This window comes from Cottoperca gobio, unplaced genomic scaffold (genome assembly GCF_900634415.1).
Source record: "Cottoperca gobio unplaced genomic scaffold, fCotGob3.1 fCotGob3_26arrow_ctg1, whole genome shotgun sequence".
In the NCBI taxonomy this organism is placed as follows: Eukaryota; Metazoa; Chordata; class Actinopteri; order Perciformes; family Bovichtidae; genus Cottoperca; species Cottoperca gobio.
In genome coordinates this window covers 32,441-47,500 of record NW_021166885.1, presented here as the reverse complement: position 1 = coordinate 47,500, position 15,060 = coordinate 32,441, and the positions used below count along the sequence as shown (strand labels likewise).

Genomic DNA, 15,060 nt, shown 5'->3' with positions numbered 1-15,060 from the left:
ATCTAGTAAGGATGCCACCTGGGCGCCTCCCTAGGGAGGTGTTCCAGGCACGTCCAGCTGGGAGGAGACCCCGGGGAAGACCCAGGACTCGGTGGAGAGATTATATCTCCTCACTGGGAACGCCTCAGGATCCCCCAGTCGGAGCTGGAGGATGTGGCCCGGAGAAGGGAAGATTGGGGTTCCTTACTGGAGCTGCTGCCCCCGCGACCCGATCCCGGATACGAGGTAGATGATGGATGGATATTGATATCATCTTAAACACACAGAGGAGTGAAATTAATTTAGCCAAAAAAGAGGCATCAGAAACATTTGATTGACAGCATTATTAGCCTGTTTTTATTTATTTATATCGTTATCGTGAATTATTTTGGGCACGATAATCCTGTGGTGAAAATCTGATATCGTGACAGACTCAGCAGAAATATTAGGAAACATAAGAGCTGCAAGATAAACATTATGAATGTCAGAGATATCCTGACAGGTGCGCGCGCTCTTGCGGGGACTTTATTTTGACAAGTAGCGTTGGGGGGCGTTAGGGGGGAGGAGACTGTCCAAGTTGGAGACCAATGACAGGACAGGTAGCAACAGGTGAGCAGAGAACACACACTTCCCACACACACGCTCACACACACATGACGGGGAGTTAGAGGCGCGAGGACCATTTCACCGCCTCGAGAGAAGATTCTCCTTTCATGTGGATTATAACCGAGAAGATAACCCGGATGTCAGAAAACAAATGAAATCTCTTTTATGACTTTAAACATATTTAAAGTTGTAAAGTGAGGCTCGGATAGAAGAGTGTGTTCACGTGGAGCTCTGATGGAACATCTGTAGTTTATCTCCAGGCTCAATGTCTCCTTATTACAATAATGTTTCTGCAAAACCTTTATAGCAGGAACTAGTTCTGGTTATTTAGTATCCTTTCCAAAAGCTTCGAGAGGATTGTGAAGACAGGGAGACGGGACTGACTTGCACCATGAACAACCTGGAGGCTCTGCGGCCGCCGACGTCCACCAGGAAGCCGCTGGGGAAGCTCGCGTCCCGGCTGGAGGAGGTGAAGAACCCGTGGCGGCAGGTGTCCACGCTGGAGCTGAGCCACAACGAGGCGGCCCGCCTGGCCACGGACGCGCTGCTGGAGCAGGGGGAGAAGGAGTACCGCAGGGTGCTGAGCGAGGAGCGGGAGCTCAACTTCCTGTCCCCGCTGGAGATCCGCTACATGACCCAGAATGTGGCCAGAACATGCGGCTCCGAGAGCAACGGCGTCGGCCCCAACGAGCCGGATTTCGGGGACGGAGACGCCGTGTCCGAGCTCACCTCCGGGACTTACTTCCCGATGATGTCCGACGAGGAGCCGCCGATGCTGGAGCTCGGCTGGCCGGACTCCCCGGCGAGATACGGACCGTCCGAGACGCAGATTTACTTCCAGAGGGACAAGTCCCACAACGTGAAGGACCTGATCAGGTCCCTGATCAACAAAGCCAAGAAGGTGAGAACACACTATTTAATATTCATTATGGGGTATGTGTTGTGTAAATACGTATGTTCATAAATACATGGAAGGAGCAGGTTGTTCCAGGTTAAAGGAGGAAATGACACCTGGAATCAACATTCTACTCGGTAATTAAATGTGTAACCTTGTCGAGTTGTTCCCATGTAATGTGTTGTTAATCTGTTTATAGTGCATGGCAGTAATGAATCAGTTAATCAGTGTAGAATATAAGGTGACATGGTGAATGTGCTGTTCCCAGGAGATGCAGGGAGTTCTCAGCTCCACTCATTCGCTGGATTTAAATGATGCATAAAGATGATTATCTAATTAAATCGCACAGTGAAAGTCACTCCCTCACATGTCAACACTTGTCCCAGTGAGCTGAACCTCCCGAGCTAAATGTCATTATATCACAGTGACACCGCTGAGCACAGACTAAAGATGCAATTACTTTATTATCATTTTGTTTTTCTCTGTGCTCCACTTAAATCTGAGTTTAAGAAAATTGCGGTGTGTGTGTGGTTCAAGTCCCTGAACGCACCACGTATGAGTGTGATGGAGTGGACTGTGAGTCACTGTCGAGGTGTCTTTGAGCACCTTGGATTTCAGTACTGATGGAAAAAGAGGTGCAACTACAAATAATCTCATAATATTTCCTTTATATTTATTGTTATCATCATATGACAAACGAGAGCATTGAGCAGAACTACAGCGCTGTGTTATGTCCCTCCAGTGGTTTCCCCTTGGTTTGCTTACAAACAAATGCAGCAGACTGTTCTGTCCTGCTGTCTGTCTGTCCTGCTGTCTGTCCTCCTGCTGTCTGTCTGTCCTCCTGCTGTCTGTCCTCCTGCTGTCTGTCTGTCCTGCTGTCTGTCTGTCCTGCTGCTGTCTGTCCTCCTGCTGTCTGTCCTCCTGCTGTCTGTCTGTCCTGCTGTCTGTCTGTCCTGCTGCTGTCTGTCCTCCTGCTGTCTGTCTGTCCTCCTGCTGTCTGTCCTCCTGCTGTCTGTCCTGCTGTCTGTCTGTCCTCCTGCTGTCTGTCTGTCCTCCTGCTGTCTGTCCTGCTGTCTGTCTGTCCTCCTGCTGTCTGTCTGTCCTCCTGCTGTCTGTCTGTCCTCCAGCTGTCTGTCGTCTCTTATCTCTGAGCGTGAGGCTGCTCTGTCACTCATCCAGCGACTGACCTCGCTCCCCGGAGACGTTTGAGTCTTTGATCTCCGGCTCTGGTAGATGGACCGTTTTGTGGACGCCTTGTGTTTATGTCTCTCTGTAGTTGCTTGTCTGTCCCACACGAGATGTTACTGTGACTTTAAACAGAAGCTCTGACCCACCTGGGGACCCGTGTCCCCAGAGCCACGATCAACTAATCTATTTGAAGTTGTGCAGCAGTTACAGCTCTGATGAACAGACGCAGGTGTCTCACTTGAGTTTATAAGAAATGTTGCACACTTGTCTCATGATCACTGAACTGACCACAGCTTGGCAGACAGTCCTGCACACGCTGCATGAGTCACGTCTCCTCAGACACTTCCTTCTTCTCTGTGTATGAACACGTCTTATATGCAGACATTTAAATCTGTTCTCTGCATGAAACACTGTAACATGTAGAAATACAAGCAGTTGTCTCTCCAGGTGTGTAACGTTTGTGCAGAGTCGGCAGGTGTACAGTTGATAAACAGCTGTTTGTTGGTCCCACTTATCTGAAGTTCACTCGCTGCTGCTCGACTAGAACAATGAAGGAGTGAATCAAGTTACTATTTGTTGTGTCTCTGAGGACTCACCTGAGGAACATGTAGTGTCTCTGAGGACTCACCTGAGGAACATGTTGTGTCTCTGAGGACTCACCTGAGGAACATGTTGTGTCTCTGAGGACTCACCTGAGGAACATGTTGTGTCTCTGAGGACTCACCTGAGGAACATGTTGTGTCTCTGAGGACTCACCTGAAGAACATGTAGTGTCTCTGAGGACTCACCTGAGGAACATGTAGTGTCTCTGAGGACTCACCTGAGGAACATGTTGTGTCTCTGAGGACTCACCTGAGGAACATGTAGTGTCTCTGAGGACTCACCTGAGGAACATGTAGTGTCTCTGAGGACTCACCTGAGGAACATGTAGTGTCTCTGAGGACTCACCTGAGGAACATGTAGTGTCTCTGAGGACTCACCTGAGGAACATGTTGTATCTCTGAGGACTCACCTGAGGAACATGTTGTGTCTCTGAGGACTCACCTGAGGAACATGTTGTGTCTCTGAGGACTCACCTGAGGAACATGTTGTGTCTCTGAGGACTCACCTGAGGAACATGTTGTGTCTCTGAGGACTCACCTGAGGAACATGTTGTGTCTCTGAGGACTCACCTGAGGAACATGTTGTGTCTCTGAGGACTCACCTGAAGAACATGTAGTGTCTCTGAGGACTCACCTAAGGAACATGTAGTGTCTCTGAGGACTCACCTGAGGAACATGTTGTGTCTCTGAGGACTCACCTGAGGAACATGTAGTGTCTCTGAGGACTCACCTGAGGAACATGTAGTGTCTCTGAGGACTCACCTAAGGAACATGTAGTGTCTCTGAGGACTCACCTGAGGAACATGTTGTGTCTCTGAGGACTCACCTGAGGAACATGTAGTGTCTCTGAGGACTCACCTGAGGAACATGTAGTGTCTCTGAGGACTCACCTGAGGAACATGTAGTGTCTCTGAGGACTCACCTGAGGAACTCTTAGAATCCTGCTGATAAACATTCTACAGACTTCTATCTAAACCTGATCTATTGTCCCGATGCACACGTCTCTTATTGTCTGTCTGCGTCTTCTGTCAAACATTCAATAAGGTGAAAATACTTTTAAAACAAAAACACAACTCTTTTTCTTTTTCCAAAAAAGAATGAATCAAATAAAAGGTATTAGCAGAGCAGTGATGAAGGATTGTTTTCATTATCAATTAATGATTGAGTGTTTGTGGACGTCTTCAGTCGCAGCTAACAGGACGTGAAACTGATTCTCACATTCAGGAGGCCGGAGACAGAATGTTGGACGTCTGTCCGTCAACTCGTTCATGTTTCTGAAATGTTTTTCTTGCCCGTAAAGGAATTCATACGCAGCGTTATAAACCTGTGAAGCTACCTGTGGGGAGACACACACTCATGAAGTCTTCATTAACTCTGTCTCTCCTGTCTCTCTGTCCCTGCTGTCTCTCTGTCCCTGCTGTCTCTCTATCCCTCCTGTCTCTCTGTCCCTGCTGTCTCTCTATCCCTCCTGTCTCTCTGTCTCTGCTGTCCCTCCTCCTGTCCCTGCTGTCTCTCTGTCCCTGCTGTCTCTCTGTCCCTGCTGTCTCTCTGTCTCTCCTGTCTCTCTGTCCCTCCTGTCTCTCTGTCTCTGCTGTCCCTCCTCCCTGCTGTCTCTCTGCTGCTCCAGGTGATCGCGCTGGTGATGGACGTGTTCACAGACGTGGACCTGCTGTGTGATCTCATGGAGGCGTCCAACAAGCGTAAAGTTCCCGTCTACATCCTGCTGGACGAGAAAAGCCTCGACTACTTCACAGAGATGTGCGCCGCGCTGGACATTCAGAGCTCACACATGAACGTAAGTTCTGAGTTTTACTTCCTCACATGCAGAGAACTCAGAACTGAGCTGTGGTTCCCGGTTGAACCTTCAGGTGCAGAGGCCGGAAAGATCCTGATTATGTTAACGAGGGAATCTGTGAACGTTTGGTATGAAGCCGTGCGGAGGGCGGAGCGACTGTGCACCGCCTGCTGCCTCCACACAGCAACGCTCAACATCAGAGTAGAAGTCACTGGGTTTGTCTGGAGTTTATTCCCCGGTGGGGAGTTTTCTCCACGAGCACACCCCTGTTCCATTCATCTGAACTACGACTCCAGGGAACAAAAGTTCTCCGTTAAGTTTAGTAAAACATCAGTTTGGTACGTAACTGAGAGGTGGTTTCACACGGGACACGGGGAGCGGCCTCGTGGTTTGACCTCCTCTTGTGGTTTGTATGTGACGGTCTGTGAGTGTTATGTCACCAGGTTCTCCTCTTGTGTAAAAGGTGTCTGTTCCATTAAACCGTGTTCTGCAGCCTCAGCAGTGGAGCCGTCTGCACTCTACAAGTCACACGGAGGTGTTAGAGAAGAGCAGCACTTCCCAGAGAGTGTTGGACGTTACAGGATCGCTGCGTCTTTCCCTTTACCAAGTGTCATTTCAACCTTTTTGGTGTTTTTTTTTTTATTAAGTTTTTAGTGACACGAGGGTGAAGCTGCTCCCTGAGTCCCTGTGGAGGGCGGGAGAATATGTTCTACACACAGTGTCCTTGAACTCACCATGAAGTAGTTTAATAGCTGTCTGCTCCACACACACACACACACACACACACACACACACACACACACACACACACACACACACACACACACACACACACACACACACACACACACACACACACACGGTAGTGTAGTAATCTTCTGCCACATGCAAACGTTTGGTTTGAATATGAACTGTAACCTGATGCTTACTGATGGAAATAAACACAAAACATCATCTGTGTTCATGAGAAAGAAGATTTTTAACTTGGTAGAAAAGCTTCAGTTATCTGTTGTTAAGTTATTCTATAACTCATGGAGCTCATTTGCATTTTGAAGTAACATTAAGCAGCTTGATCTGCATAGAACTGGTGCTTGTAGAGAACCTTCATGTTTCTGAAGCTGCAACTAATGTTTTAATAACTATTCATCTGCTAAATGTTTTATTAACGCGTTTGGTCCATAAAATGTTAGAAAATAGTGAAATTGAAAATAGAATGGATTGTTCTGTCTGAGCAACAATAACAAACATCAGACGCTCAAGTGTCTTGATATCTTCTCCCCCTCGCGTGTAAAGGTCCAGTGAGTCTCTGCAGACAGAGACACCGACGCACTTCTACTGCGTCTGATTTATATACACATTGTTTTTCTTCAGGAAATCTTCCTTTAGCTTCAGAACTTTCTTTTCTGTGAGCTTCATCTGTGCTCCTGTGTCTGCAGAACATGCGTATCCGCAGCACGGTCGGAGACACGTACTGCACCAAGAGCGGCAAGAAGTTCACCGGTCAGGTCCTGGAGAAGTTCTTGATCATTGACTGTGAAGAGGTCATCGCCGGGTCATACAGGTTAGAGACACACACACACACACACACACACACAGGTGCTTGACCCTTTCACACAGTTCTTTTGTGCCTCCTCTTCCAACCGTCCACTCCTTTCAGCTTTAATGTTTAACTACATAACATACAATTGGAAACCTGTAAAGGAACATCTGTATGTGGTCACTACACACTGAAGGTTACGATGCCTCGCCGGTGTGTCCCTTCAGAAGGCACAGGCGGTGGGGAGGTGGCGTTTGTCTTTATACTTTGCCTGGAAGAAGCTTTTGGAATAAAATGGGATCTGTAAGGAGACGTGTTGGAGGAACCTTCAGACTGATGAACGCAGTCAAACAGCGTCTGCTCACAATTAGAATCTGCTTTGCAGCCTTCCTGATAAATACGACTGTCTGCAGGTTGCAGGAGGAACCAGCTGAGGCCATCACGAGTTTGCAAATATCTGTGTGTAAACTGCGTGACAGAGCTCGTACTGTGCAGGGTCCACACACTGCACTGCTCACAGCGAGGAGCTGTTGATGGTATTACCTGAATATTACCTGTAATCACAGCTACACGCCCAAGAAGAGGCAGTAGCTCCATCTGTAAGGACGGCTCGGGAACCGGGTTCTGGTTCAAGTCCATGAACGCACCACGAATGAGTGTGAGGGAGTGGACTGTGAGAGGTGTCTTTGAGCACCTTGCAGTACAGTACTGATGAAATAACAGCTGCAATTACAAATAATCTCATAGTTATCTCATAGCTATCTGTAGCTACAGGTAGCTATCTGTAGCTACAGGTAGCTATCTGTAGCTATCTGTAGCTACAGGTAGCTACAGGTAGCTATCTGTAGCTATCTGTAGCTACCGGTAGCTATCTGTAGCTACCGGTAGCTACAGGTAGCTATCTGTAGCTACCGGTAGCTACCTACAGGTAGCTATCTGTAGCTACCGGTAGCTACCTACAGGTAGCTATCTGTAGCTACCGGTAGCTACCTACAGGTAGCTATCTGTAGCTACCGGTAGCTACCTACAGGTAGCTATCTGTAGCTACAGGTAGCTATCTGTAGCTACAGGTAGCTACCTACAGGTAGCTATCTGTAGCTACCGGTAGCTACCTACAGGTAGCTATCTGTAGCTACCGGTAGCTACCTACAGGTAGCTATCTGTAGCTACCGGTAGCTACCTACAGGTAGCTATCTGTAGCTACCTACAGGTAGCTACCTACAGGTAGCTATCTGTAGCTACCTACAGGTAGCTACCTACAGGTAGCTATCTGTAGCTACCTACAGGTAGCTATCTGTAGGTAGCTACCTGTAGGTAGCTATCTGTAGCTACCTACAGGTAGCTATCTGTAGCTACCGGTAGCTACCTACAGGTAGCTATCTGTAGCTACCGGTAGCTACCTACAGGTAGCTACAGGTAGCTATCTGTAGCTACCGGTAGCTACCTACAGGTAGCTACCTACAGGTAGCTACCTACAGGTAGCTACAGGTAGCTACAGGTAGCTACCGGTAGCTACCTGTAGCTATCTGTAGCTATCTGTAGCTACCGGTAGATATCCCCAGTTACTAAATAGTATCAATGAAAGTTCTTTGTTACTTTCCCCGGTAGTGGAAATGGTGACCAAAAGAAGGAAAACTGTTGTGTTTCCAACTCTTTCCAATTAGAAGTAGCTAGCACTAACTTAAAGTCGCGAAAGGTTTCCAGATTGCGTCATATGCTCATTTGAATAAAGCTTTGTGGTCGTTGCCGGGGGGGGGCGTGCGTGCTGTTGGACTGAGATCACTCTGAGCAGCTTTGGGGATGAATTACATCATCATAGATATTAATATATTTATTGATTTTTCCCTAAAGGTCAGAAGCGTGTTTGTCTGAAAAGACGATAAATCTATCGAAAGTCGACAAGTTGTAGTCTGAGGAAACGGAAAGTGATCCGAGTGTCTTTGCGACAGCGACAATAAAACTTCTTCTTCTCTCAGTTTGAGCAGCAGGTAGTCGGGATGCAGCAGCTTTCAGGAGGTTGATGTTTGACAACTTGAGCAACCTCTGTATTACTGGAACCTCCAGCAGCTTCCAGTCACGGTGACGTTTCCTGACACGTATTTCAATCTTCATATTCACACATTCTCCAGGTGATTGAGGCGCGTCAGCAGCCGCACGCTGTCTAAGACCATCGTTCCCTTCTTCCTTGTGGTGTCACATTCTGTCCAGTCAGGTTGTTCTCTTAATACTTTATGTTCTCCTGACACATTATCTCAGATGTGACCCGATGGTGTTTTTACTGGTAGACTAAGTCCTGTTCAGGTGTGTGAGTCAACATGCAGGTGAAGCTGTGGAATGAAGGGCGGGGTGCGGAGAGGTGCCAAGGGAGGCAGTGGAGGCAAATGTTTTCTTATCACCGCTCCCTCCTGCGCTCTTTAAAGTCGTAACGCTGATATAAAGAATGCTGCTTTGATACCCGGGGACTTCCTGCTGCGATGCATTTAACACAGAAGTTTAACAAGCAAATAATAAACTCTAACTCACTGATATCTAGAAGCTCATGTCAGCTGTTATCTGTTCATGCACAATAAAGTAAAGCATTTCTTCATATTTCTAAAGAAATATTACATTAAGAAAATACTTGTTGTTTACATGCACTATATTAACATAGAAAAAAGTGTTCTAGATAATTTCTCAAAATTCAAGTTAGAAAGTTCGATTGAAATCAGCAAAATATAAAATCATAAGATGTTCTGCCTGGAGTCTTTGTGGTGTGTTCAAGTGCAACTTTTTGGCCAAGAAATGCAGCAGTCTGCCTCCGTCTCCGACAGTTCTTCTTTGTTGGTTTGGTGACTTTTATAGGGAACCAATCTAAACGGCGTCATTACTTTACAATGACAATAATAAAACACTTTAACTGATGCAGGAAACCGCTTCTCTTGACATAATTGACGTGGAACATGGGAAATATGACCCACGTATCATTTTACATGACCTCTGTGTTAAAGTGAAACTGGATTTGATCCTTTTATTGCCTGAAACACTCAAACTTTATGTTTTACGGTGTAAGCGGTGAAGGTGTGCTCTGATCGGCGCCTCCTCCTCCTCACCTGGAATGTGACTGGAGGTGACTCGTGTGCATCATGTGATGGATCGCACAGGAAAGTCGTCCTGCAGGTTCTTTACGGCTGTTCAACAGTCCGAGCGCGTCTCCCTCAGCACGTCTTGGTGTCTTCAAAAGGATTTAAATTCAGAAGCAGATTATTTTCTGCACGTGGCGTCATCTCTGCAGAGATTATTTAATAAACGTTATATTTAGTGTTCAGTACGAGCTGGATTATTGAAACGGGCCACAACACTTCTGATTCTGGGACAAGTTGGTGCACGCTCTGCCAACAGGACTGAGACGAACAGTCGTAGAGACTGATCATTATTATTATGATGAGCCAAATTCAAATCTTTATTTAAACTCAAAGTTGACAGTCCACAAGATAAAAACAAAGTTAGTTCCTCGTCTCAAACACGATCTGTCAATTTAGTTTAGAAAAACTATAAAGCAACTAAAGTTATTGAAGTTTCTGTGGACTTCAGATTTATTAAGACTTTCTGTTCATCTTTTAAATTATTCTAAGATTCTTTATTCAGCTGTTCGTTCTGTTTACATTGCGAATTATTATAAATGGTTGCCGTCATGACAACTGTCCAGAGTTTTAAAATCCTTTTAAACGCATCTGTTACTCGAACCGAACGTATTCCATCGTCTCACCTCAAACATCATGTCTTCACGCCGACGCAGTGTTTTTTTCAGCTGCTGATGCCATTTAATGTCCATGAAGTTCGCTCATCTTTGTTCTAAACATTGGTTTCATTGGTCTTTTCTCCAATGTGTCTCAGGGCTGCCTGGTAATATGTTGTATGATTATAAACTACTCTGTAGCCATGACAGCATTAATGCTGCTGCTCAGCCAGACGTCCTCAGTGTTGCTGCACCTGCTGCTGGCAGATAATCTGCTGAGTCACTGCGCTGACTCAGCATCTCTCAGGAGATCTGCGATCTACGGCTGATACACAAAGACGCTGATAAGAGTCTGAGTCACATTTGGTGTTTTGTATTTTAATGAGCGTCATTTTGTTGATTAATAGTGAGCACCTGCGCACACTTTTAAAAACCTGATAAACATACAAACAGTATTCCTCGGGTCACCTTGATGATGTCATTTCCTGTTTGCCGTCAGTTGTTCCTGATGAACACTTTTTAACACACGGGGTGGTGTAAGAAATGAACAACATAATGAGCACATGAGCTTTTTCTTCACACTTTGATGAAGCTTGTGGTTGAATAGAGGAAACGTCTGTCAGATGGATTACGGGGAAACTTCTGATCCCATTTTCCTGAAACTTGGCTCCAACAATTCGATGGCTCATTTGTGCCGTTTCATGTGTCGTAATATTAAAAGTGACCGACTAAGAATTCTCGTAAACATGTCTGAACAACATCTCTGAAACAGAAATCAACGCGTTATTTAAACGCTCTGAACATTAAAATGCTTCTTCTTTTATAGTGGCCATGTTGTTTCCATATTACGACTTATAAGCTCATGAACACAACGAACTCTGAAGAACGACTTCTAAACTCAGGAAATGTGACCATCCGAGGAGCACCTGAATGCACCACGAGTCTTGGTCGAGGTCTGCGTGATGTGGATCCGCTCCCAAATTTGACCCGGCTCCTCCTCGGCCCGTGTTTCACTCGTCCACCAAGTTTCATGAAAATGGAGTCGCTAGTTTTTCCGTAATTCTGCTGATGGACAAACCAACAAACTGAAAACACATTTGTTGCACGTGTTCTTGCACATTTAACTGTAATTAATGACGCTGGCTGATGATTTTTCTTTTCCATCGACACAGAACATAACAGACCTTAAAATACAGTTCTACATAATTCCCCCCCGCTGTGCAGCTCCCTGGTTTCACTCTCGTGTTGTCTCCTCTCTAGTTTCACCTGGCTGTCGTCTCAGGTGCACAGCAACATGGTGATGCATTTCTCAGGTCGCATCACCGACAGCTTCGACCGGGAGTTCCGCTGCTTGTACGCCGACTCGCAGATCATCGACTGCTTCTCCTACGTGGAGGACGAGGGGATGCCGTACTACCCGTCGTACCAAGCCATGATGGCCCCCGGCGTGGGCATGGGGCTTGGCCCGGTCACGGGGCTGGATTTACTCTCTGACAGGTACAAAACTGGGTTCTACTAACGTCTGTCCCATTCTCATGCACCGCTCTCTCAGGAACGCCTTCAACGAATGTCTTAAAATATGAACAGATAAAATTTTGGTGGTCAAAGGTCAAAAGTCACTTCCGTCCCATTCTTGTGAGCGCAATGTCTCAGGGAACGCCATGAGGGAATTTCTTGCCCTGGCAGCAAAATAAGAGGAGGGATGGGATCACATGTCATACAGCAACAATAATAATATCAATATATTATCTTGAGCTTGATTTAAAAGATATTAATATACTAATGTTTACTTCCTTTGTTACCTGCAGCAGGCAGAGGGACCGGGTGTGCTCTGAAAACTCCAGCAGCCAATCAAGTAACAGCGTGTCCAGTGTGAAGGCCGCACCTGGGATGACCCCGAACACGGTCTACAAGGTCACTCAAAGTCACGACAAGAAGGAGCTGAACAACAACCCTCACCTCAGCCCTGAGAGGAGAGGCCAGACCCTGATAGCCCAGAGCCACGTCACACCAGGACCACGAGCCTCGGCTAACGGAGGAGCCAATCACAGCTCGGCTATGGAGCGGCCCCCGCCGGCCTACGGTCAGCAAGTGGGCATTGAGTGGAACAAGCCCAACGCGGCAGATGCCATGCGGTCAAACATAGGCGGCACCTCGTCCAAGTTCCAGGCGTTGGGGTTGTATGATCACAAACCAAGCATGTTCCACGGTGCCGGGCTCGTCCCTGGCACTCCTAACTCAAACCTAAACCCCAAGACCCAGACGCTCTCCCCCGCCAATGATGGCAAACTCACCCCCAGGCAGAGGATTCCCTCCAACCAGTTCTTCAACAAACTCTCAGACATCTTCCTGCCCCCCTCCAGCAAAGAAACCTACAACTTCAGGGCCACGTCCCCCCACGACATTCCGCCCTGGGGGGGACCGGACCTCTCTCAAACTGAGCCGGAGAGCGAGCAGAGCCCACCGCCCCCGCCCTCTCCACCCGCGATGATGAACCGGCAGGACCAGAAACGGTTGACACTCGGCCACAGCAAGCTGGACCTGGTGAACCATTACAACAAGATGAAATCCAAGCAGGTATACAGCCGCTTCGAGCTCAAGACTCCCAATTAAACTGAGTTCAGACGTGTGTTCAACTCTCTCTTCCAAACTCTTCCTCGTTCCTCACGTGTCTCTTCTTACACTCGTACGACCATGAAGACGAGTCTCCGCCGTCGTTTTTATAAAATGTTTGTCGTCATTGTAAATCCAGCCATGACGGCCATGTTGGCTCGCAGGCTCCTTCCTTCTTTACACAGTTTTCCTCTGTGATTCTTGAAACCATATTGCCTCTTTTGTCATGTGAGGAGCCTTAACAAGTGGGGGGCGGGGGGGGGGGGGGGCGTAGTTTACACGCATGAACAGTGACCATTCATTTTCCAACATTTGAGCAAAAATAATGTTTTAGTTGGAAACTATTTTACTTTTTGTATGTTCTTTGATGCAAACGTACAAAAACAAAGAAGTAAAATAAATGTTTTTTTCTTCAGAATTCAACAGATTATCTGTTAATCTGTGTAAAGGGATTTAAAGTGTAAAAAACATCTTCATTTCTTTCTTTTGATGCTAACAGTTTAGCTTGGTTTACATTATTGCTGTAACACTCCTGTTTTAAAGTGTACACCAGGTGCCTTGATCATCCTGCCTTCAGGTTTACACTCGCATTATGGACTTAATATCGAAGTGTTGATAAAGGTACACGCCTGTTTGAAACGTCTGTCCTGGGAATAAAGCTCGCTGGTGCTGTACCTTATTACAATTCTGGGAAAGTAGGTTTGTCATATCTGTTTTAAGAAACTGCTCTCATGCCCTTCAAATGTCTTCATTACAGAGGAATGTTTCAGATATGTATATTTGTATATATTCTGATGATTACACAGTTAATACTAATTGTATTATTTGCTTAATGTTTTTCTTTTAGTAGTTTCTCTGTGATGAATTGTGCTGATTGAGTAGTTTATCGCAGGGCGAAATCCTTCCTCCTCAGCGCGGAGCAGCAGCCATCCAAAACTGATTTGTGCTGTTGTCACATGAGCAATAACCATCGATCTGTTATTTTAACACATTTGTTTATATTGTTTGTATACTGCTCGTTTCCATACTGGTGGCTTTTTTTAAAATCCGTCTCATGTTTGTCCGACTAATGTACATTACGTTGTGTGTGTGTGTATATATAAGACATTTAAAGACTGTCAGGAATTTGGGTTATTTTTAAAGAAACACTTCTTAAACGGATTTGTTTATGTTATTTTATTTTTAAAATGCGTTAAGTACTGGAGAATGTGAACTTTCTGAGTTTTAAAGTTGGTTTTAATTTTGTAAAAAAGAGCACTTGTGGATTTAATAAAAAATAAAAGTTGAAGTTAAGAGTTTTTGTGTGTTGACGTTGTTTTGTCTCCGCAAAGTAAAGAAACTGAAACTATAGCCCGATCACGTATATGATGCGGCAAAGATGGGACATTTCTATTCTTTGGGGTAAGACATTTACATTTATTCACAAGAAAATGAAGTCAGAGGACGGAGATCTTTCATGCTGTAGACTACGAGGGACTTATCCATGTTTAAAATAAGACCTGAGTATTATAACAACAAAGATCATTCTTAATGATTGGGAACATTTGTACATATATATTATAATTTCATGGGACATTTTTAGCCTTGAGAGTTCATACAGAGATTCATTTTCCCCTCAGGATGACTTGTATTAACTTTGATGATCCTCTTGACTTCATATACTGTAGCGACATCATCAGTTAACATTTTAATGCATCTAATGTGTTTATTTAATTACCAAATATCTACAGAACAAATGGCTTTCCCTTCAGCCTCAATTGTACTTTGTGTTTAGTGCTAATTAACAAATGATAGAATTCAAACACGCTAAAATAGGGAGGTGAACATCGTAAATATACCTGTGTATCGTCAGCATATTAGCACTGTCATTGTTAGGATTATAGTACAGGCTGTAGACTCTTAATCTTTGTGTTTGAACACGTTATTTCTGACACTGAGTCTTCATCTTGGAGGATGTATATATGTTACATGTTTTGCAAGAGTAGGGCACACCGGAAAATTGGGGTTTTAAATTTGATATTGCTCTGCAGAATCAGCTTCTAATCCAAAACAAAATCCTGGAAACTAAAAATGCTGATTGGTGCACTTTGGTAACCCATTGGTTACAGCTCATGTCATTTACCTGAGGCG

General features: G+C 45.5%; 1 protein-coding gene across 1 annotated transcript; it reads left to right on the top strand.

Moving 5' to 3' along the window:
• Positions 1-596: 596 nt before the first annotated feature.
• Positions 597-14,228, top strand: fam83c (family with sequence similarity 83 member C). The gene is made up of 5 exons (XM_029426959.1): positions 597-1,486; positions 4,898-5,065; positions 6,502-6,626; positions 11,578-11,814; positions 12,126-14,228. Exons 1-5 carry the CDS (start codon positions 977-979, stop codon positions 12,928-12,930), a joined length of 1,845 nt encoding a protein of 614 aa, XP_029282819.1. The 5' UTR covers positions 597-976; the 3' UTR covers positions 12,931-14,228.
• Positions 14,229-15,060: the final 832 nt, after the last annotated feature.

Bases quoted from the DNA above. Each gene is read 5' to 3' on its own strand.
- fam83c (XM_029426959.1), top strand. From the start codon at position 977: ATGAACAACCTGGAGGCTCTGCGGCCGCCGACGTCCACCAGGAAGCCG. The intron at 6,627-11,577 runs GTTAGAGACACA...TCTCCTCTCTAG, and splicing joins GTCATCGCCGGGTCATACAG to TTTCACCTGGCTGTCGTCTC. The intron at 11,815-12,125 runs GTACAAAACTGG...TGTTACCTGCAG, and splicing joins CTGGATTTACTCTCTGACAG to CAGGCAGAGGGACCGGGTGT.